The sequence below is a fragment of the Podarcis erhardii genome, assembly GCF_964252035.2.
Source record: "Podarcis erhardii genome assembly, chromosome: 7".
NCBI classification, from domain to species: domain Eukaryota; kingdom Metazoa; phylum Chordata; class Lepidosauria; order Squamata; family Lacertidae; genus Podarcis; species Podarcis erhardii.
In genome coordinates this window covers 82,025,751-82,051,279 of record NC_138511.1, presented here as the reverse complement: position 1 = coordinate 82,051,279, position 25,529 = coordinate 82,025,751, and the positions used below count along the sequence as shown (strand labels likewise).

The 25,529-nt window shown below is 46.8% G+C and overlaps 1 protein-coding gene and 1 long non-coding RNA gene across 11 annotated transcripts in view; one reads left to right on the top strand and one right to left on the bottom strand.

Moving 5' to 3' along the window:
* Positions 1–25,529, bottom strand: part of POU2F2 (POU class 2 homeobox 2) — a 105,515-nt gene that overhangs the window by 57,983 nt on the left and 22,003 nt on the right. For 2 of the 9 annotated variants that reach the window (XM_081868978.1, XM_081868976.1), the window contains exons 1-2: positions 18,761–18,819; positions 10,433–10,541 (exon numbers count right to left, since the gene is read on the bottom strand). In XM_081868978.1, the coding sequence (XP_081725104.1) occupies positions 10,433–10,532 (100 nt within the window). In that variant the 5' untranslated portion in view covers positions 10,533–10,541; positions 18,761–18,819. Of the gene's footprint in view, positions 1–10,432; positions 10,542–18,760; positions 18,820–19,004; positions 19,021–19,585; positions 20,000–20,109; positions 20,162–20,266; positions 20,546–21,087; positions 21,123–25,529 lie in introns of those variants that run through there. The other 7 variants (XM_081868977.1, XM_081868974.1, XM_081868982.1 and 4 more) reach the window with 7 other exon arrangements.
* LOC309346209 lies at positions 10,441–18,819 on the top strand. Of its 2 annotated transcripts, none has more exons than XR_014158468.1 (3): positions 10,441–10,543; positions 13,334–16,843; positions 18,751–18,819. It is a non-coding gene; the product is annotated as an uncharacterized lncRNA (long non-coding RNA). The 2 variants fall into 2 exon arrangements; XR_014158469.1 differs by lacking the exon at positions 18,751–18,819 and having other exon boundaries at positions 13,334–13,854; positions 14,170–18,750.

Genomic DNA, 25,529 nt, shown 5'->3' with positions numbered 1-25,529 from the left:
GAAGGGGAAATCAACCTTTTTTTCTGTCAAGGGCCACATTCCTTCAGGGGTAATCTGTCGGGGCCCACATGCTGGTGGTGGGTGGAGCCAGAGCCAATGGTGGAAGGAGCCAAAAATAAAAGTGATCTAACTAACCCAGGATGGAGGTATGCCTATGGAGGCAAGCTTGGCTCCCTCCCAAGAGCAGGGAGCAGAATTAGCCCCTATCCCAGTTATTATGCCTTGATTCAACTCCTTGCTTTTTCCAGCACACATGAACAGCTGCCATTCACTCCCATAGGGGATAATAAAATACTGTACCTGGGGACAGTTCTGTGTTGAGGGCAAAAAAGCCCTATCCCCTTGCTTCTGAGTGGCCTGGCCTTCAACAACAGGGAACCCATGGTGTGTACACATTACAAAGAGAAGCACTACTATCCCCCCATGAGTCCTTGCAATATGCAAGTCCTCTCTCCACACAAACACACATGCCACCTGTCATAATGACTTCCTAGTAAATAAACAATCACAATGTTATCTACTGGACCATACTGTCCCTGACTTGAAATCAAAACAGAAAACCCTTTAACTATTTGCTGCGGGAATTCTATTCTACTAAGCAGTCCATACCTGTTCCTACTCTCGGTGGTGATGTGCAAACCCACAGCAGGAATTGTGTTGCAAATTTCTCCCTTTGAGTTGCAAACCACCCATTCTTCTGTTCTGGCTGGTTCCATCTGTGCAATAACTATTCCTTCAGTTGCCCACTTCAATTAAAGCCTACATGTTTCTGCATATCCTGGCACTCACAGGCACAGCATATCTTGAACTTCATCGTCTCAAGGCTGCTAAAATGTTCTGCTGTTCATACACAAAGGACTTCACTCTGACATAACAGGATTGGGTAAGTTTGTGGAGGATGGTTTGGAGCAAAGAAAGGTTCCAACACTGTGAGAATGCAAACACTCGCTAGCCACATCAATAAGGTAATCTGGAGGCACATTAAATAAAAAACCGTTGTCAGAGCTGCCTCTAGGTCCCAGCTCACAGAGGACCAACGCCAGGCTGATGTTATGTACAAAAGTCTTTATTGAAGTTTAATTTCCATTTCAAAGCCAGAGCGTGCAGCCCTACGTCTAGACCCTAGATCGGCGAAGTCCCGTCTGAGTCTCCGCCCCTTCCACACCAGTTTAAGATCCTAGCCCTGCTCCACCTCCTGCGCTGCTCTCTCCTCCTCTGGGTCCTCCTGCCCTCTGGGGCATTGCCCTTTCTGGACTCTTCCGACGCTGAGTCGCTTAGCTCCTCCCCCTGCCTCCGGCGTGCTTTAGGACCCGGTTCCCAATCCTCACTCTCTGCTGTCCCGCGCTCCTGTACATTTGAACTTGCTTCTCGCGCCAACCCAGTGACCTTTCTCCTAACCGTTACACTACTTCTATCACTGCTTCCCTCTTCCATGACACTGGCCGGATCTGACCTCCCTTCCGTTGTCCGACTCTCCGAGGGAGGCGTGGTAGGCTCTGCCTCGTCTCCTCTCCCTGGTGGGGAAAGCACTGGCCCCAATGCCTGGGACTCTTCCCCCTCACTCTGCTCTGGTGGGGAAGCTGGTCCTGATTTCCAACTACTGCTCTGGGAGTCCCTGCTGCCCCCTTGCTCCTGGGGCGTTCCCCTTGGGACCCCCCTGCCCCTGGCCACTGGCGCTCCCTTCTGTGAATCTTCCGATTCGCTGGAGAGGCTCATGGAATCCCTCGGACCACTGTCCCCTCCTACGCTCCCTTCGGATTCCTCCCCCTCGCTCTCCATCTCCCATCTTCCCTGTGCCTCAGCTCCTGAGCCCCTGACAACCGTGTATTTCCAAAAACTTGAATGCAGTCACCCCACAATGATTCACGCACACATGACCAACTCTACCATAAAGACCAGCACATGTAGCCATGCAATAATCCAACAGTTGTTCTGCAACTGTTCCACCAGAGCACCTTGTATATTCAATATGGTTTTCCAGCAGCAAGTGGCATCGGCAACCGGCTGTCCTATAGCCATCCGTGCACATACTCAACCCAAGAGACTCAGCCTACAGTGCACAGCCACCCTTCCACAATGCTCAAGGAGATATCCCACACATGCCACACGTGTTCTGCAAGAATATATACAAAGGATTCTATGTGTTTTTGTACTCACAGAATCCCGTGCAATCTGTGGTCATGCAGTCACATATTCCTTCCATTTCCTCCAGAGCTGGAGTAGGCAGACCTCAGACTTGCTTGCTTGCTTTTTACCTGAAGTTCACCAACTAAATCCTGGCGTAAAACTGAAGCTCAGGTAGGCAGACATACAGTAAGAACCGAGGAGCAGGGTGTCTCTGAGCATATGCTCAGTCCAGGAATTTGCAGTCAGTACCTGAACAAATCTGATAAGTTCACTCACATGAAAACCCACTGCTGCTCACACCTACCCACCTCTCGTTTTTTGTTTCAGCAACGTAATTAGGGTAAGGCGGTGGGAAGCTTTTTAGTTATTGCTATTCTTAAAACAACTGGGAGTCAGAAACTCTTGCTAATATACTGCAAATCACCAAAAGATCTACCAGAAGATCCTGAACTAATTTCTGCCCACCTTTGCTCTAGTCTGGAGCATAGTTAGATCCTTTCTTGTTTTAGAAAATCTATTGGATGTATGCACAGAGGACTCACTGTGTGAATCAAGTCACCCCCACAGCATGCTATGAGCTTCATGGAAGTCCACAAAACTCATCTCACATGTTAGCAATTTGTAAATGATTCCGGCAATATGCATCTGCATGAATCCCACCATTAAGACACATTTGCATCAACTTCTATAGGACAGACTATACGAGCAGCCATTCACTGCTATGGGGGAAAGGAAAGCATTGCATCTGGGTACAGTTCTGCAACATTTTCTCAAAACACACTTATAAGACAGGTCACTATTTTTATCCCCTATAATACATTTCAGGGAGAGGCGTGAACCTAAGAAACAAAAGGCCCCTCAAGACGTCATTCGGGCACATGATGATATCAGGGCAGTTACACATGATTTCAATACTGTTTGCACCTGCAAGAGTTTTGTGATGGCCTTACTGCTTCGTTTCCAATCAGTGCATATCCTGCTGTAATATACCGCTGGAATCCTGTAACTTTTTATAGCACAAATTTTCTAGGATTTGGGGTGGAGGTTGTCCCACGTTTGTGCAATATAGCCCCTCCAAGTAGTGACAAGGCAGCAGCATTGAGGAAGTATCACAGAACACTCAATAAAGAGGAACAATGTGTGGATGGTCCTTTGTAAATCCACCACTAATGCACTGTTATTGCATCAACAACATGTTGCAGAATACGCTGGTTGAAAAACAAACAAACCACGAGGTTGTCTAAAACCAGGGTATGGGTATCAGTCTCAAGCTGGCTAACCCAGTAGCTGCTCAGTGTGCTTATCCATATGCTGCTCTCACTGCCACTAGTACACACACCAGCCTAGTGACAGCTCCCATGCCCACTGTTGTTCACATCAGTACAGCAGCCATTTTACCTTAGCTATTAGAATTAACATCCCCTGTGTCCAGCCTGTGACAGGGCTGAAGAGAAAAAAAGAACAGAAAAAGGGGGCTACAGGGAGAGTTCCGGCACGTGAAAATTGCAAGAACTGGTGAAGGAGACCCACCAGGCTGAACAGAAAGGAGGACTGAAAAAACTGGAGGAGGTAGCAGGATGGGAAATGCAAGCAGATGCGGAGATCAGAGAGGGTTCCTGACTCTGGGAAAGGTGTGCTGTCAGCAAGGCACAAGGTAGTGGTGAAGATTCAAAGTAGGAGAAAGTATTGGTGCAGGCAAATATCTGCTCCTGGTGATTTCCTGGGTGAGCCATCACCCTGAAGCAACTTGCAGCCACTGCATTGTCGTCTCTCGCTTGCTCAGTCAACTTGGCAGCTTCCACGCAAAATGTCAACAACCTGGCACACTTTGGGGCTAGGTGTGGGTGATTTCTGTGCTGCTGCATCTGTTCTGAAATAGGTGTCGCCCCTTAAATATATGGGTCTCCAGAAACCTTTATTTGTAGCAGCACGGGAGTGAGGGGGAACAAGCTGAAACAACTCCAGGGTAAGGGGAGAGAAAAGCATGAAAGCCAAAATATTTGGAATGAAGAGGAAAGAATTCAAGAGATGAAAAACTGGTGCAGCTGGCAGGGTTGCACGATCAGGCAAAAAAGAACAAGGGAAAGATCTGGGGACAAGGAGAGTGGAAAAGCTTGCACAATAAGGAAGGCAGATGAAATGGGAAACATAGTGTGGAGGTGTAAGGGCACTTTACACAGGCCAGGAGGGCAGGATATTACCAGTAGGTTGTGAAAACTGTGTAAGGTGTGCATGGGGATTGTAGAAGTGGGGAAAACAGGTGCACCCTCTGCAACACTGGCCTACATCCCAAAGCCGGCACAATTTTTAGTGATACCAGGTCGACACATATATGTGTGGGCGACTTCAAGGTGCACCCACCTCACGCAGAGATCTTCCCCAGGAGGAAAAGACAAAAAGATATATGGATGGAGGAAGGTGGACAGAGACAGCAAGAGGAAGAGAGGAAAAGAAGCAGGCAGAGGCTAAGGGGTCGGGGAGGGTGGAAAAGCTGTCTCTGCAAGAGAAGGTTTTTCACCCTGCCCTCATCTTTCCCCCCCCCCCTTCATACACAGAGACACACACACATGAGCCTCAGCACTGACCCCCCCTCCCATCACCAATGGCCAGTCCCTTGGGAGGCCTGTCCTCCTCCCCCCCCCCCAATCCTGCTGACCCTGGCGCGTGGCTGTGCCCGGAGGCTCGGCTGGAACAAAGGGCCCAGAGCTCGGCCAATCAGGGTGTGCAGCTCTCCTGCCGCTGACCTTTTTATGATTATTATTTAAGGGAAAAAGCAGAGGCGAGGAGAGGAGAAAGGAGGGGAGGAGGCAGCAAAGGGAGGCGGGGGGGGAGGGGGAAGAGGACCGGAGCTTTGCAAAGACAAGCCGGCCCTCCTGCAGCCACTGTATAGAAATACCCCCACATGCACTAATCATCTCCCATCCCCCTTGCCCAGGCTCCTTATGAGTCCATATTGTCTGGGATCAGCTAGGGCACAACCCAGCAAGGGGAACATCCCTGTCTGCCCGTGCCGTAAGAAGAAGCTGCTCCGCCCAGGATCTGAGCACAACTGGATCGAGAGGTGTTGGAAATGACATGCCGATTCAGCCCCGGATACCATAGGAGAGGGAAGACACTATCAAGCCGAGTGCCATGGCCATCACTTGCCTGCATACATAACCCCACGCAGAATCCCCACCATACCACATCAGTTTGACTGTCCCATCTCACCAAATACCCCACTTCTAAGAGAGGACCATTTGCAAGGGCTTCTAAGCAAAGCTACCATGCCTAGAGGGAAATATCTGCCCATGCGTAGGAGATTTAGGTATCGTATATAGCCATGCCTTTTTTTGACAAGTTTAAGCAGTTGCACCCCCTGAGTACAGACATTAGTTTCTCCTCCATCTGTTTGCCTATCCTTTTTCTTTTAACCCAGTTATCTGGCAGCAGACATTCATACACACATCATAAAGGCATGTACCATGAGCTATTACCATCAGTTGTGCATGGTTAAAAATAAAGCACTTGCAAACATACAATGTCCACGAGAACCAAACTGTGGGTATGGCAGACCTGAGTTTTGCACTCACCTCAACCACAGACTTCTTGGGCAAAATGGCATGTAAAAATCACCATGAGGAAGACGCCATGAAACTCCTGTGATGTGAATGGTCTACTCCAGGCATAGGCAAACTCCGGCCCTCCAGATGTTTGGGACTACAATTCCTATCATCCCTAGCTAACAGGACCAGTGGTCAGGGATGATGGGAATTGTAGTCCCAAACATCTGGAGGGCCGGAGTTTGCCTATGCCTGGTCTACTCAGCTGACCAGCTTCTGGTCAAACAAATAGCTATATATCTGGTTTGAATGGATACATATCAGAGCGTTCATACAAGGCCTCTCACCACGTCAAAAAAAGTCAAATGTTTGGTGGTTTCACAATGCACTCCTTACAATGAAAATGGCTACATGCATCGACTGCTACTGGCACATCCTAAACAAGCTATTGTCCATCTGCTTTGGTGTTTAGGTTCTCAATATATGAAATGGAAATAAGAGCAACCTATAAAGTACTTAGGCAGTAAAGTAGAGATTGCATAGCACTTTATGGTGTGCTATATTATAAAATAATAAATTTCAGTCCAAAATAATGCACATTCATGGAATTTTTCCTTCCTTTCAGAAACTTTGTCCTTGAAATCCACACTCATTGAGGGCCTAGTTTGCTATTAGCAAATGTATTACTTGCCAGTGTCAACTGGGTATATGGGAATTCAGTATATAACTTGTGCTCAGATTTTTTGACAGGTGCCTGCTTTGATTTTAATCAGCCCACAAAGCAAACTAAACGAGCTCCCAGCTACCAAAGCAATGTAGCCCAAATCAAAGTTTAGCCAAATGAAAGATTCAAAGCTGAAGTTCTCCATGGGTTTGAATCAAATCCCAAAAGCCATCAATAGGAATGGATGCTCAAGTCTGAAACGGAATCCGAAATACACTGTGGAGGCTCAGGGTCAGCTTGGGGGTGGCTTGCCTATTGAGTTACAGTGCCTTTCCGAATTCTGCCATCCTGCGCTGGGTGATATCCAAGTCATAGTCAAAGCAGAAATGATTGAAATGATTGGACTTGGCATTCAGGACAGACAAAAGGAAATATTTCTTCACATTTATTCACATGGTTCAACAATGGAGTTTCCTACTGTAACAGCCAACTTGCATGGCTTTAAAAAAAGTTTAGATGAATTCATGGAGAATAAGGCTATCAATGGCTACTAGTCACGGTGGCTGTATACTACAACCAGAATCAGAAGCGGTATGCCTCTGAATACCTGTTGCTGGGGAGCATAGTTGGAAAAAGTGCTGTTGGGCTTGCGGGCTTCCCATAGTCATCTGGCTGGCTACCATGCGAAAAGGATAATGGTTTATTTGGGTCTTTGGTCTGATCCAGAAAGACTCTGCTAATATACTCAAGTCCACTGATTTCACCAGGTCTACTCTGTGGTATGACAAACACTGGATATCACCCAATACATCTGCGGAGTTTAAATAAAACCATAGCAACCTTCATCACTACCAAATTCTTTCTCATCTTTCTGGCACTTAATATTACAAAGACTGGTGTCTACTGTCTGAAGAACAGCTCTGACTAGCTCAAAAGCTTGCAACCTTATGCTATCACCAAAACTGGTGAAATGAAGGTATTACCTACATGGATCTTTAAAGTTTCCAAAGACAACATTGAAAACTAGAAGCAACACACTAAAAAGGCATGTTCCTAAACCTTTAAAAAAAATCTTTTTCAAAATGTATTATTTTTTTGAATAGAGACATCACAATTTGAAATGCATGTTCTATCTACCATGGGGTTTTTTATTTGACTTATGGAGCTAGTTAATGCTAAAAATGCAAAAGCAGCCTAGATCGCAGCCTAAATCACATGCAAAAACATGAACTGGATGCACGTGTCACTGTAAACAGACCACAAGACACTAAGGAGGCACAACCTTGTGTAGAGATACCAGTGGCAAACACTCCTGCAAAAAAAACACATTCACACATTGCAGGAGGGCATGGTATAACTATCCTACAGCCAAGGGATGCTTGTCCAACCATCTGGGCCTCTGCCTCCCACTCAGCTGACCAAGTATATATTATCAGGCCCAGAAAAGAAAAGGAAAACTGATTTCCAATAATGTTAAGTTCCCCCGAATTGATCTTAGTACCTAAAACCTTGATGGCTGCCCCATGGAGTTTTATTTTATGATTATTTTGCCAGTGCACAACACAAATGTAACATGCCAAGACAAGGTCCACAATGCGCATTTCCCCCTTGTGCACAGCTATCCAGGTTCCACACCCACCACGAAAAGAACTTTGGCTGGCTTTGTGCCATCCCACGACACCCCACATCCAGACCTAGATGTGGAAGGCGCCAAGGATGGAAGGATGGACACACACCAAACACACTGACTTCTCTGACCAGAGAGAGAGAGAGAGAGAGAGAGAGAGAGGGAAGGAAGGAGCATGAGAGGGTGGAGGTGGGGGCAGTTACTACAGGCTGGAAAATCGATTTCTGCCTCTGAACAAGCTTCGCTTCCCAGATCTCCGGGTTCATTAGCACGGACTGGGCTTGACACCAATACAATTTCCACACCGCGCTGGCTGCAGCAGAGCAGGGGGGGGGGGAGGGGTGTGCATGCAGGGCCAGCTCTGCAAAGCCACTTCTCTGAACCCCCACCACCCACCCACCCGCCAGCCATAGAACGTGTCAGGAACAGATTATAAAACTGCCTCCTGTCCTTCCCCCCTCCCTTTGGGTCGCCCCGTTCTTGCCTTTACCCTTTCTCAGGGGTTGCTTCTCTCCCTACCCACTGATGCACCAATGCCCACATTTCTCTTCATGCCCTGACCCTTCCCTATCCCTGATACTCCTAAATCTCCAGCTGTCAGGTCTACCAAGGAAAGGAAGCTCTCCCAGAGTATAGTTGCTTAGAGTAGGGGAAATCAGTCATCAGGACGCCTGGGTTCTCTTCCATGAGGTGAGGAGCGGGAGGGGAAGGGGAAGAAGGAAGATCTACCAGTCAGCAGTAATTTGCTAATTTGTTCATTAATAAGCATCCACATCCCACCCCAAAAAAATCACTGCTGTCCCAGTTCTTACACAGATTCTTACCCAGCACATTCCATATAATCCACTGCCTCATAATTTTAGGAGGCAGAAGAGAATTTTCCCCCAAGGTCACCTAGAAAAGCCCTTCATAGACCTCGGGAGCCCCAGCTCTGGAGACAGCCCTCCCCTACATCCCTTCTCTAACTACTAGACCCCCACGCACCCCCCTCTCCCCTGTTCTGAAGGCCCATCACTTCAAAGGAACACATCCCCACTTATCTTTTGAGTTCACCGTCCATAGTCTAATGGCCGAGAGGTGCAATCCAAAAGTCTATTTTTAAGATGCGCCCAGACATAATAGTGAGGTGTGTAGAATGGGGGGGGGGCGCACAGCAGAATGAAATAGCTTGACACAGGGGGGCCAGAGGAACTATACATCTTACGCTGACAACGAACAGTAACTAGAATACAGAGGAAATGTCTAAAATCGGAAGAGGGGAGCAGTGAGCCACAAAGCAGACCCCAAATGCTGTGGGGTGGAGGGGGGGACATAAACTCCCCTTAAACACAAGGCAACGGTCCTGTTTCATTTCCCATCTGAAGCACCCCATCCCAAGGAACACAGAGAATCTGAACTATTCACAATGCCAGAATTTAACTCGCAAAATTGGTGGGTGGAGGAGGGTGGGCATAAGCAGACATGGGGGGGGGGCTGGTCAAACTTCAACAGGAGATTATTGTTAGAAGCATTTGACTAGATGTGGGGAAGATTTGGAGGGAGGATCTGAAGCATAAAACCAGAAAATATTGGTGGGGTGTTTGGCATGATTGCACTAGAGTAACCATTTACCTGGGTTGCACCTGAAACTCGAACAGGATATTCTTGGGGGACAATTGATGAAAAGGGGTACTTATGGGAGGCTGTGAACAATTTGACAGAACTGGCTGACACTGGAGAAGAGGCAGGTGGGGTTATTTGGAGCCACCTTCCCAGACTGGATCTCACAGGTGCTTTCTGCCCACCCCCACCCCCTAATTCTCTCTGGGCTAGAAAAATCCTCCCCCACCGGCCCACCACCTGCCTAACCCTAAACCTTACTTGGTGTTTCCCATATACCGAAGAGAGGAAGAACCTCATAGGGAAATAATAGCAATATAATAAAAATAACTTGATGATTGGGGTGGGAGCAAAGGCTTCACCGGTGTCCCCCCCCAAGCCAGCAAAAGTGAAAGTGTGGGGGGGATCTCTCTTTTCTTTCTTTTTTCTCCCCCTTTCTTTTTTCTCTTTTTTGCCCAGTCTTCTTCCACCGGCGTCTGCGTGCTGTTGGTTTCGGCGGCTGCCTTTGGCTTCTTTTCCCTGCTTACCACCCACCCCCACCGACCCCCACCCCCTCCGTCTATCGACCGCAGGATGCCGGCGCCGGAGGTTCGATACGGAGCAGTGACACTCCGGATCAATACCGCATGAATAAAAACCCCGCTCGCCCATCTCCGCTTTCTTCCTCTCCCTCTTTCCCCTTTTTCTCCCCTCCTTTCCCCCTCTTTCTCTCTCTCTCTCTTCTCGGCTGCAAGAGTTGGTGGCATCTCTCTCATTCTCTCTCTCTCTCGTCTTTTTCTTTCCCCCTTTCCCTTCCTTTTCCCCATGATGTTCCTTGCTGACTTGCCGGCTGCTTTCTTTCTCTTTCCGCCCCCTACACCCCCTTCTTCTTACCGTTTGCAGAGCGCAGGGCGAGCGGCGACTTGAGGCGCCATCCGTTCTCCGGGCCGGCGGATCTTTGGAAGACCAAGGGGACCGGCAGTGGGATGAACATGTCGGGGACCTGTGAGTGACACTCCGCATAACCCCACGGAGGGAAAAAAATATAAATATATATATAAAAGGGTGGGTGGGTGAGTGGAGAGAAAGGGGTGGCGGGCGGGCGAAGTGGGGGGGGGACACATACACACACACGCTGGACAGGTGACGATCGACCGAGGATGACAATCAACCCAGGGTGGGGGGGGGGAGTGGAAATCTCTCTCTTCTCTCTCTCTCTCTCTCTCTCCCTCCCCCCCCCCTTCGACACACACTGCTCCGCTTTCTGCACTTACACACGTGCGTGCATGGGTGTGTGCACGGGCAAGTGCGTGTGTGTTTGTCCGTGCTGCAAGGACGTGTGAGGTTTGGGCACTACAGCCGGACAGTGTGCATCGTTTTAAGGCTTTTGCAGAAAAGGAAAAGGGGGTGCGAGTGCGTGCAAGTGTGTGTGTGTGTGTGTGTGTGTGTGTGTAAAACACTGCGTGCCCCCCCCGACAGTGCCTGTGTGTGTGTGTGTTGCCCCTTTTCACTAGATCAACGGGGGCCCCTTAGCTCCGTCCGAATCTTTCTCTCCCCCCCCACTTCACCTCGCCCCCCTTTTCCATCACACACACACACACACACACAGAGCCTACGATTCCCACTTTATTGTCTTCCCCGTTATCTCCCCCCCCTTTGCTTCTACCTCCCCTCTCTCCTTCCAACCACCCCGCTTTGACAAATGACATCCGAGCCAGCGACTTGCCGTCCCTCGCAATCCCCCCCGCGGGGGGCTCCGCTACCAACATCTCTCCCCCCCCCCCTTCCTTCTTCACTCTTTGCACAAATACAGTCCACCCAGACAAAAGCAATTATTCCTTAGGTACAAGCTTAGTGTGGGTGTTGAAAGGGGGGGAGGGGAAAGAGAGTATGGATGAATTATTGACACCCCCCCATCAAGCAAATAATCTTCCTTCGCTTGCCTTCTTTCTCAAAAAAAAAAAAAAAAAGTAACACACACCCTACACCTGACACTTCCACTATCCCTCTTTTTCCAGGGCTAAAAATAAACCCCTTAATCAGCTTCATAAGGCTCCTCCATCCCCTTACTTAAATTAGTGTGTGTGTGTGTGTGTGTGTGTGTGTGTGTGTGTAGCCCCAAACCAGGCACTCAGCGCTCACAGCCCCTTCCAGGTTTATTATTAGAAGAAGAAAGATTTACACAGATAATTACTACTAGGCACTGTAATAATAAAGGGGTGACCTTCCCCACCCTCAAAAAATAGCCCATGGGATATATAATGAGGCCAAGAGAGTTTCTGTAATAACTCTTTGACTTCTCTCCAGGAGACTCACTTTCTTTTACTTTCCTTCAAGGGGGAAAGCAGAGGCACCTGTCTGTTCAACCCCTAGTCTCTCTTTATAAGGCTTTGGGGAGGGACGTGTGTGAGAAAGCGACCTCTTCTGTGATCCCTTTGGTCCCTGGCTCAGGATCACATCGTGCTTCTCTCCCCACCCAGGCCTTATCACCCATTGAAGGACTTGGCACTTTTTTTTTTAAATGCACATGCATTCAGATGTTGCTTCTCTAGACGATGTTGGTTTCCTTATTTTTCCCCAACTGCCTTCTCTCCCACTCCCCCAACAGTGTCACGTCTGTGTAAGCCGCAGTTGGGGTATCAACCCCAGCCAGCGCTGCTTCCTGGGAACTGGCAGGGAGACAGACAATAGTTTCAAAAGGGAGTTCACCAACATGGATCGCTAAAGGCTTCGTCGCCTGCCATCGACACACAAATTTCTCCTGCACCCACCCTGCTGCCACTCTCCAAAAGGGTTTGGTAGGATTTTGCAACAACGCTGGGGGGAAAGCCCTGCCAGACCTGTCTAACTAGAGGACCGCTTTTCCGAAGTGGCTTCAACCCTCTGGAGTGGAGGGATGCTACAGGCTAGTTGATACCTCTTTCTCCTGCTACTACTAACCCTCGCTGAACCCCATGCGCCATACTTCCAGTTTGGTGCTTCTGCATCAAATCAGCCCTTGGAGAAACTGTTGTGTGGATGAGCTGTGAGTCACAGCTAGAGCCAGCCAAACCCCAAAACTTGAGTCCTGCCCCAATATCGCAGGATATTTCTTTTCCCCCATTTACTCTCTGGGTGCAGTTGGATTCTTCTCCCCACCTCCATGCACATATCCCTTATTACTCTATTATGATCTTGCAAGTCCTGTTCAACTGCATTTCAAACAAGTGGTCCAAAAGGAGATCAACAGCAGATACCATTATCTGTGTCCCATTGAACTCTCTTTTCATGTATCATTTGATCCCCCCCCCCCTTTTTTTTTATTCCAACAGCCCAGGAAACATGGAGAGAGAGAAAGTAGATAGAGGATGGATGCAAAGATAGAAATGTGTGGGGAGAGAGCGCGGAGTGGAAGATAGACAGACAGACAATATATGAAAGGGAGGGGGGGGGAGAGAGAGATGGAGAAAGGGATGGACAGAGAATGGGATGGAAATATATTAGGGAGAGGCAGAAGGAGAGAGGAGAGGGGTATATATGGCGTAATATAGATAGATATCAGATTGATGGAGGGGCAAATAGATGAATATGCATGGGGCAGAGAGGGAAGGAGAGAGAGGGGGAGAGAGAGAAAGAAGAGGAAAAAATAAGAGTTGGTGGGATAGAAAGAGTGCAATTATTTGATTCAGTACCACAGTGCTGAGGTCAGAAATTAACTGCCGCTAGCCTTAAAGTGGGGGTGTTAATATGTTCTCTCTCTCTCTCTCTCTCTCTCTCTCTCTCTCTCTCTCTCTCTCCTTTTCTCCCTGTCTCTAGGTCACAGAAGATGGAATGTACACATACACACATACACACGCAAACGAACCAACCAAGGCTATTATAGTAGACATTTTCCAAAATAATAAGAAAAGCCAAACTGGGGATGATGGCTGTTTTTGGATAGTGTTTGATCTCACCTGAAGGAATTGTCTTTCTGGAGTGAAGCTGGGAAGAGGGTACATGTGCACCCCATTTCAGCCTTCAAAGGGAAAAGGAAGGTCTGTAGATGCTAATAATAAACCACCGTAGGAAAGAGGAGCTGAGTTAATCACAAATCCACCCATCCAAAGAAACAAGGCAGTCACCTAACAGGAGGACTTGGTTCGTTTCCAGGAGAGCTGCTTCAGCCTGCATTGGAATTGCCCAACAAATGTAAATCCTGAACAGGCTACCTTGAAAATAACTCCTTTCCACGTTCTAATCTGCATTTAACAACGCTTGAAAGTATTGCTTTGTAGATGAAAGGGAGTTCTTAGCAGCACCTGCGAAAATGCCCTTATAACTGCTGGTCCAATGAGGTATTGCCCCCTCTTCTATTTCATCCCAAACAAACTAAAAGAAACACACTGCTCTTTTAAAATGTGCAGCATGGATATGCCATTTCCAGTCTCCACCCTTTCTGCACCAGTATCTACTCTACTGGGCATTAGAAGGATTGTTTCAATGTGATTTATTTTTATATTGTAACTACTCTAAACCAATGGGAATTGGGTGGGGTGGAAATAAAAAATATTCATCCTAAATACATCGCTAATCTCAAATTTAATTGCTGGCAAAAGTATTTATTGTTTTGTTTATTTATTGTTTCCATTGTTTCCACCTTTCTACAACAGAACTGATGCATGGAGTAAGAGGTTTAAACAAGGAGACGTGGAACAGAAAAGTGTATGGAATAATGAGTAAACAGAGGAACGTTTTATCCCTATAAGCCAGCATCCGAAGAGTTGAGCTCAATGGCTTGTGGGTGGGTGCCTGCTTGGATTCTGGACTACAGTATTTATTTCTTGAAACAGCAAAATTTTCTCCTCCGTGTCATATTACAAACTATTTAGTTTCAAAAATGACTTCTTTCTAGCATGCCAAACTTCCTTGGGTAAGAGGATCCAGTTGTGCCGTTCTATGGATGTTGGCCTTAATTTCTCTCTGTAGACAGATCATATAGATGTGTGCATACACCTGTTTGCTTTTTCTTAAATAATCCAGCTTTTACATTGTTATTTGTGCATTTAAACTTCAAATATAATGGCACGCAATTAATTAGCATGCAGACAATAGCTACGTGCAGACTCCAAGTAAGGGGTGGGCATTCTGCGTTTCCATCTGCATCACACAAGATGGATGGGAAGGAATATCCTCTCCACACCACACAGTGCTAATGCGGATCCAATCAGCAATGAAGCGCTGGGCACTGCATGCATGATTCCCAATCCAATATCTGGAACTGTATGTATAGCTGGGTGCTGGCATCCAAACAAAAGATCTGCTCATGTAGCAATTTTGCAGCGTAAACAGATCCTGATCCAGAAGATGAACCTGCATTATGTATGGATACTTCTTGCTGGATTGGTTAAACTTGTATATCCCTTTTCTGTGAACTGATTAATCCAGAGCAAGTAGCACCAACAACTTAGATGGATAAGAATCATCACTAAACATGCATACACACTCTTTGGTCACTTCAACCATGCAGATTACGTGTACAAAAGGTTAATTGAAATAAGAGAGAGAGAGAGAAGCCATTTCCTATTAAATATTATTTAGAAAACATTATTGCTATCCTGCAATGTACAAGATGTTACTTTGCAGTTCTAGAGTTAGATATGGTATGTCTTTTGCATGTATTAAGATACTTCCTGTCTTCATTTAGAATTAAAAACTGGGAAACAAGAAATCTCTTTCTACCCCTACCTTATCATATTTGTTTACCATTTAAATGTTTATTGTAAAAAGATGTGCAATTTCAGCCTTTCCTCCTGTACAACCTAGCATCCTCACTACAACCTGGGCCTACCTTCAAAGAAATGGAAGGATCTAAAGGACTATGATGCCGTGGCTTACAAGCTCAATACTAAAGAAATAAAGATTTGGAAGAAAAATTCAATAAGTGATCTAATAGAGCAATTAATGGACCCTCTGAAAAATTACCAAGAAATCTGGAATGAACACTCTTTTCCAGTTTTTCATTCCAAATCTTATTAAGATTTGGTTGGTTCATTTTATCTTTTTAAAATGCAATTTGCTAATTTGGAGGCAATAGTGGGGAAATCTAGAAAGAGGTTTGGAGGAGGTGATAATTTAAAGAGAGAGAAAGAGAGATTGAGATTTAATCAGAAATAGTTCTCCTCCTACAGGAAGTAACATACAATTAAAAGAGGAAATAAAAGGAACGAAAAGAATGGAAGATGGGATTTCTTTGTTGCTGCGGAACTCTCGCTGGGATATCGTCAATGAATGGGGGGGCATCATTCTTTGGCTGTCTTCCACTCTATCTTCTTTTAGGGGATAGGGAGATACCTGCAAAGCGTTTTACCCTCATTCCCCAGTTCCTAAAAAAGGGAAGGTAGGAAAGTGGATGTGATATTTGCAAAAAGATTGCTGTAGTGGGAAACTAGTAAATATACAGAGGAGTTTTCTCATGTAAGACATGGAAGAGAAAATATTTGGGGTAAGCCTTCATCAATAGGGGGCCGGGCCTCCATGTTCAACTTTGCTTTATCCCACACATGGGCAATGAGATCAGCTTGGATTTTATAGAGTGATCCTTTATGACTTTTGGGGAAAGGTGTCATCCTGATTTTTTCACCGAAATTCCACTGCAGTAACCTGTGCCTTTTAACATGATCAGAAATTGTACAGTTTGATGCTTTACACATTAAAAAAATGTTCGACGAAACAATAAAGCCAATTTCAACCCACCCTGAAAAATAAGTAATTGGAGACTGTCACTTATTTCAAAGTACAGTATTGTGGATTCAGTGGGCCTTGTAAAGAAGAAAAGACAACATGCACACCAGAATCACATTCATAGGTATGTTTCACCTAGTCCCTCCAGCCCTGGATTAGAAGAAAACAGAGGCCAAATCCATTTTCCTTGCCACTTTGTAGAAAATGTAGACATTTGGCCTGATTGTACAAAGATCTGTTCTTGATCCCTGCTCCTCTAACTTGAACTATTAGCAGCAGGCAATAGTGAAAATGTATGAATAAAATCCCATGTCACAGAATCAAACATAGCAGTATTTTTTTTGATGATGATGTATTTGGCACTTATGTTCCTTACAGTTTCTGGCCAGCAAGTGAAGAAGGGGCAGGTATGTTCAGGAAGAGGGGAAATGCCAGCACTGCAGCAGCTCTCACCAGTGAAATATCAAGCCACTGTTCACTTTTTTAAAAGAGGCTTCTCCCATTGTCAGCAAAAACAGCAAGTAAAACACTACCTGTGTGTGGGGTCCATCTCCTGCATGCATATATTTGGACCCTACCCCTTTAGCTCTTTCACCTTCCCGAGTTCATAACCTTGCAAGGTTAAGTATTATAATTCCCATTTTACAGACATAGCAACTTCTCCAGTGCCAGCCAAGGCACCCACGGATAGATACCGACAGCATCAAAATTTCACATGCCTGGCCAATCAAATAGCCAAGACTTCTCCAGACTTCATTGTATGTGCTTAAAATAATATAACGGTCCTGCCACCTACAATATGCTCTGCTCCTGACACAGGACACAGGTTAAGATCCCTTGGAAGAATGCAGGCAAGACTGCCAGATGTCACTAAGCATGTCCCCATCTTCAGCCAGAACTCACAGTGATGCCCATGAACCATCCCTGCCCATCAGCATGCCCAAAAAGTGAGATGGAATCAAAAAAGAGACAGTGGGATTCCTCTAAGGGTCACACGAACAGTCGGTGAGCAGCAAGGACAGAGTCTACCCACAAGGCACTTAGTCAAGGCTTGCCCACCCATACATATTTTGGTTATTTTGGTTTCCTAGCTGTGTGCCCTAAAATCAAAGCATTAATTTCCCTCAGAAAATTTAGAAATCTGGGTGCTGAAGCAAAAAAAGCAAAATACCTCTGTCTGCTTATCTTGCTAATAGTTTAGACCCCAACTAGACATGATATTGGAGTGGCATTAATCCATCTCTCAGCACCTTTTTCCTTTCCAGGTAAGTAGCAGCTGTGGGGAAAGTCAGTTGGGGCTGCAGAACAGCGGAAAGGGAATTAACCCTCTGCATGCCAGGTGCTGATTTCACCAGTGAAAACCTCATGCACACACCTACTGCTATTTGCTGCAGGGGGGACGACAGGAAAGTACCTATATTATACCTCCTACATGGCTAATAGCTACTCTTGGTGTAGGGGTAGGGGCAGGGACAGGAATGCAATTTGAATCTGGGTAGAAGTGCAAGGAGAAAGGGTTAAAGGGCCATACTCCTGTAGTTCTACACTGAATCAAGACCCCCAAGTGGCTGCTCTTAGAAGAAGAAAATTATGTCAGGAAATCCAATCGCTGATCATCCAGTTAGGCTTTTGGGGTCATGGTTAGCCTCAGAAAGTTGGAGCACGTGCCTCTGTATTTATTTCAGTAGGATGGCCACCTTCATTCACACTCCAGTGATATTTCCATACATAAAATGTCCGGTGTATCTACACTACAAATTTTGGTTTTGAAAAAGTCCCTTTGTTATGGCTACTCCCACAGAATCCTGGGAATTGTGATATGGTGATGGGGTTGGCAGTTCTTCCTTGGAATTTCCTAGTTCCCCTCACAGTACAGTTCCCAAGGGAGAAAGACCCTGGAACCAGCTTACGCTTAAATTGGTGCATACCTACGTTGGCCATACGTGCTTTTCCTTCCGTATTCTACCCTGCATTAGTGATATTTACAGCATAGCTTCACACTGCATGCATACGTGGGTAACAAGAGTCTGACAACTAACTGTTTCGCCTAGGGAAAAGCCAACTTTTGGATGGCAATTTTTGAGCAGAGAAGTGGCAGGGGTGTGCTTAATCCCTTCCCTGCCTGTGGCTCCAAATCACACACACACCCTCAGCCCCTGCAGAGAGCATGCACGTTTTTGGCACCGGAGGTGCACAGGGCTGGCTTGGAGCAAAGCAATTTGGAGTGGAGAAGTAGCAGCCGAGAAAGGATTCAGCACACAAGGCACACTCAGCTACTTCTCTGCTCGAAACCACCCCCCTCCCCAGTGCTGCTTTTGCCCAAGAAAAGCAGCCATCTTTCGATAAAGGCCTGTGCATGTAACACATAGTTCTGCCGCTGCATCTGTCACTAATACAATGAGAGAGTTCCAAACGTGCTTTTTAGTGTCTTTTTCTCGTTGATTTTTCTTTACGGGTGGGGAGTCAACAGCCTCACCCCCGCTCACACGCCCCATAAATAAACTTTGCAGAACTACTGACCTTTCAGGCAGAAGTGGCAGCTGTAGTACATTCACTCCAGTCCAGTCCAGAACCTGAGAAGAGAACAGAGTGTCAGAAAAGGCCTGGGATGACAACGCCACTCTCACGGGCACATATCAAAGGAACAGCAATGTATGCACAAACACTGCACAACTTGCACATGAAGAAATGAGATTTCATTGAATGCTCAGCAGGGCCCACTGGAAGCAGACTTTTTAAAAGAGTTATTAAAACGTATCTTTACCTCAGTTGGACACACATGCTCACATTTATTTCACCTCACTGTCATCTCCAGTCAAACAGACTTCGAAAGGTTTTCCAAAGTCCTAAAAAACCTGCACAACCTGTTTGATCGGATATGCTAATAGCACAGGAAAAGCAAATCTCCATAACCAGAGAAAACAGTGGTTTTCTCCAGCAACCTTTAACCATCTGGGAACAAATATATAATCTGTTTTTAAGCTAGGCAAAACATTAAAGGTGCCACCTTCTTTCCTCCGCAGCACAGAGCCTGCGTCTTATGAAACTGTGTGGTCTCTTCCTAGTCTGCCTCACCTTAGCTCTGTGTTATGGTTTGGGGTTTTTCCTTGGTGCTGGATTTTTTTTTTGAGCTCAGACCACTCTCCACCAGGCTCAAATGACCCATGACAAACATGGTTTAAACAGTGGTCTGCCCCAACCATGTGTAAAGCAGGGGTGCAGCCATTTTCTAGAGCAAAGCGATATGTGGACGACGAGGGGAGCTGAATCCTTACCCGCCTCCAATCTGCCACATATCTCCTCATAGCATCTCGCCACAAACACTTTTCTCTCTCCTGAGCTCACTTCCATGGTTGTTGCCCAGAAGTGGGGGGAAGTGACTTCAGGAAAGAGACTGTGAGAAGGGAAGATGCATTCATGAGGGAGAAGGCTTAGCACCTTTTTTATAAAAAAAAGTTCAACAGCTTTGAAACCCACCCTCCAGACCTCATGCCTCGGAAAACCAGCCCCCGCTCCCCCATTTCAAGTGTGACTAAATCGGGCCTAGATTTAAACACAGGCACTGTTCACATCGAGTTGAGCCTCAATAAAAATCAGGCCGCACCTTCACCCCACTAAGACACTACTGTAAACAGCAATGGCTTCCCCCAAAGAATTCTGGGAGCTGTCGTTTGTGCTGAGAGCCGTTCCCCTCACAGAACTACAATTCCCAGATTTCCTCCTGAAGAGGGATTAATTGTTAAACCGCTCTGGCAACTGTAGCTCTGTGAGGGGAATAGGGTGTTTCCTAACAACCCTCAGCACCCGTGACAAGCTACAGTTCCCAGGATTTGGCGGGGAGGGGAAGTCATGGCTGTTTAAATTGGTACCAAGGTGGTGTGCATTTGTGGCCGCCTTCTCTGACAGTTTCATTCCTGGTCGCCTCGCACTCTTCTCCCACAGATCCAATCCTGCACAATGCTGCTTAATGGTGGGGTCGGCCATGACAGGGCCTGTTACTAAAGCAACTTAACTTTGTAGGTATACCTCAGGCAGAGGTGGCCAACCTTTCTGGCACGGGGGCCACATATCGAGAGATAGTATGTACCTCTCCTCAAACGCCTCAGAGTGGAGTTGCTTCCATCCTACAGAAATGCAAAGGGTGTAGTATCATAGCGTTGCAAAACGGCAAGGCAGAGAAAAGGCCCCGGCTAGCTCTATGCCAACCACAGCTGGGTCTTCCCATTTTTTTATCTGCGAGTACCACAAACCTCTGGTGCCAGCACCATTTAGCACCTGTGCCAACAGTAGCCTTTGCCAAACTATATGCGCACCAGGATAGAAAAACCCAGACTCTCCGTACCTAAAATAACGGACCTGCAGACGTCAGAAAGCTGGATCCTAAGATTCCCCAATGCCCTTCATTACACAGAACATAGAAAGGTAGGCGCAGTCATAGTGAGCTACTGCAGCGGAGAGGCACACAAATTCTGCAATCCACAAACGGGCCTCTTCCAAAGTTGCGTTTATCCTCCCTTGTGGAGAAACAGGGGGAAGCTAAAGATCCACATTAATTTTTCGGAATCGGTACTTGAGAAGAGTAAGCAGAAATGCAACGCTATGGATCTTTCTTCGAAAATACACACGGATGATCAATTCAGATGAAACATTCTCCTCCGAGCATTTTTTAAAACAGGGCTCATAGCAAATAATTCCTTTGTAGAGGAATAAGCGCTGTTGTCAAAACAGGGACCACCAAAAAAAAAACCAGCCTTGCATTTGCAAGAGCTCCCTTGCAAACACCCAACCCATCTCATAAGGCCACACCCAAAGTGTCCAACCAACTGTCCTCTTAGGACCCCACACACCTCTTCCAGAGTCCTGGCTCGTAGCTTGTGGCATTCCTGCTACGGCCCACTGAAGCCCACTCCCCATTCCCAGTGCCAGAATCCAGGTGTCCTGGTTCTCCGTACCCTCCAGAATTGACATAAAACTCCCCCCTGCCCCTTGCACCCCCCACCCCTGGCTACGCAGCGTACCCACAGTTGTTCCTGCTAATCAGCCGATGTCATCTGCGGAGTGAAGTCTTTGCTTAAAGAGATTTAGGGCAGGAATCAATAGGAAATTTAAAAATCAATGCGGTTAGTATGAGAAAATCAATGGCGTTTAATCGGCCTGCCGATCCCCAGTCACAACAATTAGAAGGCTGGGATGTTCTACATCCCGCTACACACCATTAGCGTCAATATTTGTGTAAGTGATGGCAGGGGGCAGTTGGGGAGGGGAAAGGGGGGGGGAACCCCAGTCTGGCAAGAAAGCACTTGAAAGCTAGAGGAAGCGTGTGCGGAAAAGGCGGGGGGGGGGATCCCGGCATCTTCTGCTCGCTGTTTCCCTTTGGGAAGGAGCTCCGCTTGTTGAGTTTCTTATTCCTGCTCGCTGAGTTCTTAGCATGAGCTTCCTCTCCGTGCCTTTCTAGGGTTGCATATTTGGGGTTTGGGGGTCCTACGCCTACCTCCTGGTGCGTGGACTGGGAACGTCCGGCATCATGACGGCTCGACTCTTTTCCTGCAGCCCTAGAAGGAGCTGCAGACGCTGTAGTTAAGTGGAGGAGATGAACTGGGCTTGCCAGGAGCTGATCCGGAGAGTCGGCCACAATGGCACTTTTTCAGCTCCCTTCCCCTGTGGCCGCTCGATGCACAGGCCTAGGAACAGCAGTGCTTAGGGTGTTGATTCCCATCTTCTGCAAGAGCCATATCCCCTTTTATATTTGCATCCCCCAAGATGGAAGGAAGGAGGTAAGGAGGGCCTTGGCAGATGTTGGAATGGGTGTAAGCTGTAGCAAACAGGGCATATGCAGCGCAGGAATGAAAGAGCAGAAACCCCACCAGGGCCAAGAGTGTTGGACTGGGAACTGGGAGACCATGATTCAAATCCCTGCTCTGTAATGAAATTCACTGGGGGTGACCTGGAGCCAGTCACAGTCTCTCAGCCTAGCCTACCTCCCTACCTACCAGGGATGCTGTCTGGATAAAATGGGGTGGAAGAGTACCATGTATGCCACTGTGAGCTCCTTAGAGGAAAAGTGGGGTATAAATTTGATAAATAAGTAAAATGAATTTGTAGGGACAGGGAGCCTCCATTGTCAACAACGCAGTCGTTGGCTGTATTATTTACTTCTGTGAGGCCTCAGGCACCAAAACCTCTTGGGCCTTTGCTTAGGGAAGAGGTGAAGGAAGCTCTGGGATGTCCTAGAAGCTCTGGGATGTCCTAGTCCTGGGATAGCTCAGTCAGATGAGCATGAGATCTCAGGGTCATGGGTTTGAGCCCCACATGGGCAAAAGATTCTTGCCGTGCCAGGGGTTGGACTAGTTGACCCTCAGGGTCCTTTCCGACTCTATGATTCTCTGATTCTATGTTAGGCACTGTGAGACACAGTGCAGAAGGAGGAGGAGTGGGCATTTCAATACTTTGACTCAAACTGTGAAGTGGGGAGTCAGGTCCCTCTATTGTAACCGCTTGTGGGAGACATCTGTGGCCTAGTGGTTCAAGCAAGGGATCACAAATTGGGCATTTTTAATCCCAGCAGGTATAGCGACGACAAAACCTGGCGCCTCTTTTTTATATATATAGCTTCCCAGCCTGAGTTTGGCACGGAGTGCGTGCGGCTGGGACAGGAAGGCAGGCCTGCAGCAAAGCGCTGACAGAGAGTTCGCTCCCGGGAGCCGGATCAATGTGTCAGCGCGGGGGTCGCTGGGAATCCCCCAAAAAATCAATGCGCTGGTGTTTCCGGGCTGTGGCCGCCTAGATTAGCCTGGTACAGAGCTGACAGGGGCACTAATCAGGCTGTCAATAACCCTGACCCTGGGCAATTAACCTATCGACAGGAACGGGGCAAGGGGAAATACATGGGCTGTGGGGTAAGAAGGTACAGGAAAAGACCCCTGTGCAGGGGAAGAGGGGGTAGGGGAGGTGAACATGTGAAAAAAAGAGGCCACTTTCCCAACTCTTCGCCCTGTTGCCATATACTTGCTTAGTAATGAAGACCCCCACAAATGAGAGAGGGCCACAGCTATAATGTGCTTATTTCAATGGCACACGTTGTTAATAATGCTTCCATACAAAACTTCCACAACTCTGGCACTGTTCATCACAGTCATCGTGTACTTTTACCACATTTTTCTTCTGGACCTGTTACTCTAAAACTTAGTGCAACTCATAAAATAGCACTTCACAGGCATACATCTATCATAATATGCGAAGTGTGCTTCCTAATTTCCAATCCTTTACCATGTCTGTCCAGTTTTAAATCTAAATCTTATCTCTACCCTCCTGAGGTCTAGAAAGTTGTTCATTTGTTTCTGAATGAAACTTAGGATTCTAGAGCTTTAAGTATGCATCAATGTGCCGCACAGTAAGTCACTGAGGGGACAATCTGATGTTGCCCATTCTGGTTATATATCTGTATCAAGGCCAGAAAAATCTCTCTTTGCAGACAAAATGGGCCGGAGGAGCTTGACTGCATGTGAATTTGCATGTCAAAGGGAGCATGAATGAAACAGATGAGGAAGTAAAGAGAAAGAGATCCAGAAATACAACTGGGGCGGAGTGATAGGTGAAGGTTTCAAATTATGGCCTGTTTTTAAGCTACTTGCATCTTTATCTTTTATCAAAGATAGATAGATGATAGATAGATAGATAGATAGATAGATAGATAGATAGATAGATAGATGATAGACAGACAGATAGTCAGACATATTGCCATGTACAACTGGATACCACAACACCTGGATTTTATCTTACATATACCAATTCTGCCTTTGGATAAAATCTGTAAAGAATTCCCAGCCGAGTGTTTGCCAGTCCATCTTCTCACACCTATCTATGCTTGCTGTTTGTAGCCCGTTGACAAAAAAAGTACCCACTGCCATCCATTTTACAAAATAATCTTTATTGCTTGGTCACCTGCAGACAAAGCTTTAACTCGCCACAGGTAACCTTGCAAGTGCCTACTTGTAAGCCTGCTTTATCTCATCCTAAAATTCAGATAATCTGACTTCTGAGAGGCAATTAGCATGTACTCTGCATCCCATTCTGTGCAGCCGTGCTGGCCTCCGTGGTGTATTCCTTTGGAAGGGTAAATGCCACATGATGATTTGGTGCAAATATGCAATAAGTCAAGCATCCCAAGTAACCGAAAACCCGCGTCAGCCTGACGTGCCTTCGCCATTTAAGAGCAATAGAATCACAGAATTGTAGAGTTGGAAGGAAACCGCCCAAAGGCTCACTTTCAGATGCACCCAAATACTGGTCCCAAAAGGCAGCTTGACCACATTCAAGTGCGTAGCTCAGTTGGTAGAGCATGAGACTCTTTAATCTCAGGGCCATGGATTTGAGCCCCGTGTTAGGCAAAAGATCCCTGACTGTAGGGGGTTGGACTAGATGATTGCCATGGTCCCTTTCAACTGCACAATTCTATGTTCAGTGCACAACTGCTGTCTACAGATTACAGGGGTCTGGATGGGAAGAGTTGAGTGGGTGTTGCACAGCAAGCTGGAGAACGGAGATGGGTACTAGCTTTTAGGATATTGCCATCTGCAGACACCCCCGTGCCTGTTTTAATTAATTGTGTACACTGTGTGTATTGTTCATGGTGCAGGACAGCATAGTCACACTCCAGTTTGAAGATACTAGCACATTTTATTTTTTAAAAGGTTTAACAGTGTGCTGTTGGCTTGTGCTGAAGCAGTGCATGTTCTGCTTTGGAGAGATGGACTGGTTTGGATGCCCATATGGCTTGCAATGTAGAAGAGGGGTCATGTTTACCCTAGATCCCATTGTGTTACCCTGCACGCCCCTCCTCCCCTCACCCCCACCTTGTGACCCCATAAATATGAATTCGAAACCATCCTGGTGAAGGTCACAAGGGCAACGAACGAATAATGGCTCGAGGACGTGACTGGTGATGGGGCTCTGGTGTTTCCACTGGCCACAAAATATGCCAGGGCCGAAGAGAGAGGAGGAAACTGGAACCAAAGCAGTGGCAAACAACCAAGGATGCCCAGACAGAAGCAGCGTCACAGCACGTAAAAGGAAAGATGTTCTTCTCCTGAGACATGCAGACATGCTGGAACTGATACAAAAGCAGAAAATTCATCCATGTTGCAAAGAATACAATGGGAAGGTATAAAACCACTTGCCAAAGAGGGCGGGGGCTGCGTTCTAACTGCTCCCAAATAGGGAATAATGTTTCTGCCCTGCTGGCTTTTTTTATTTTTCTTAGGATGGATCCGGCAAATAGCTACTTATTTTT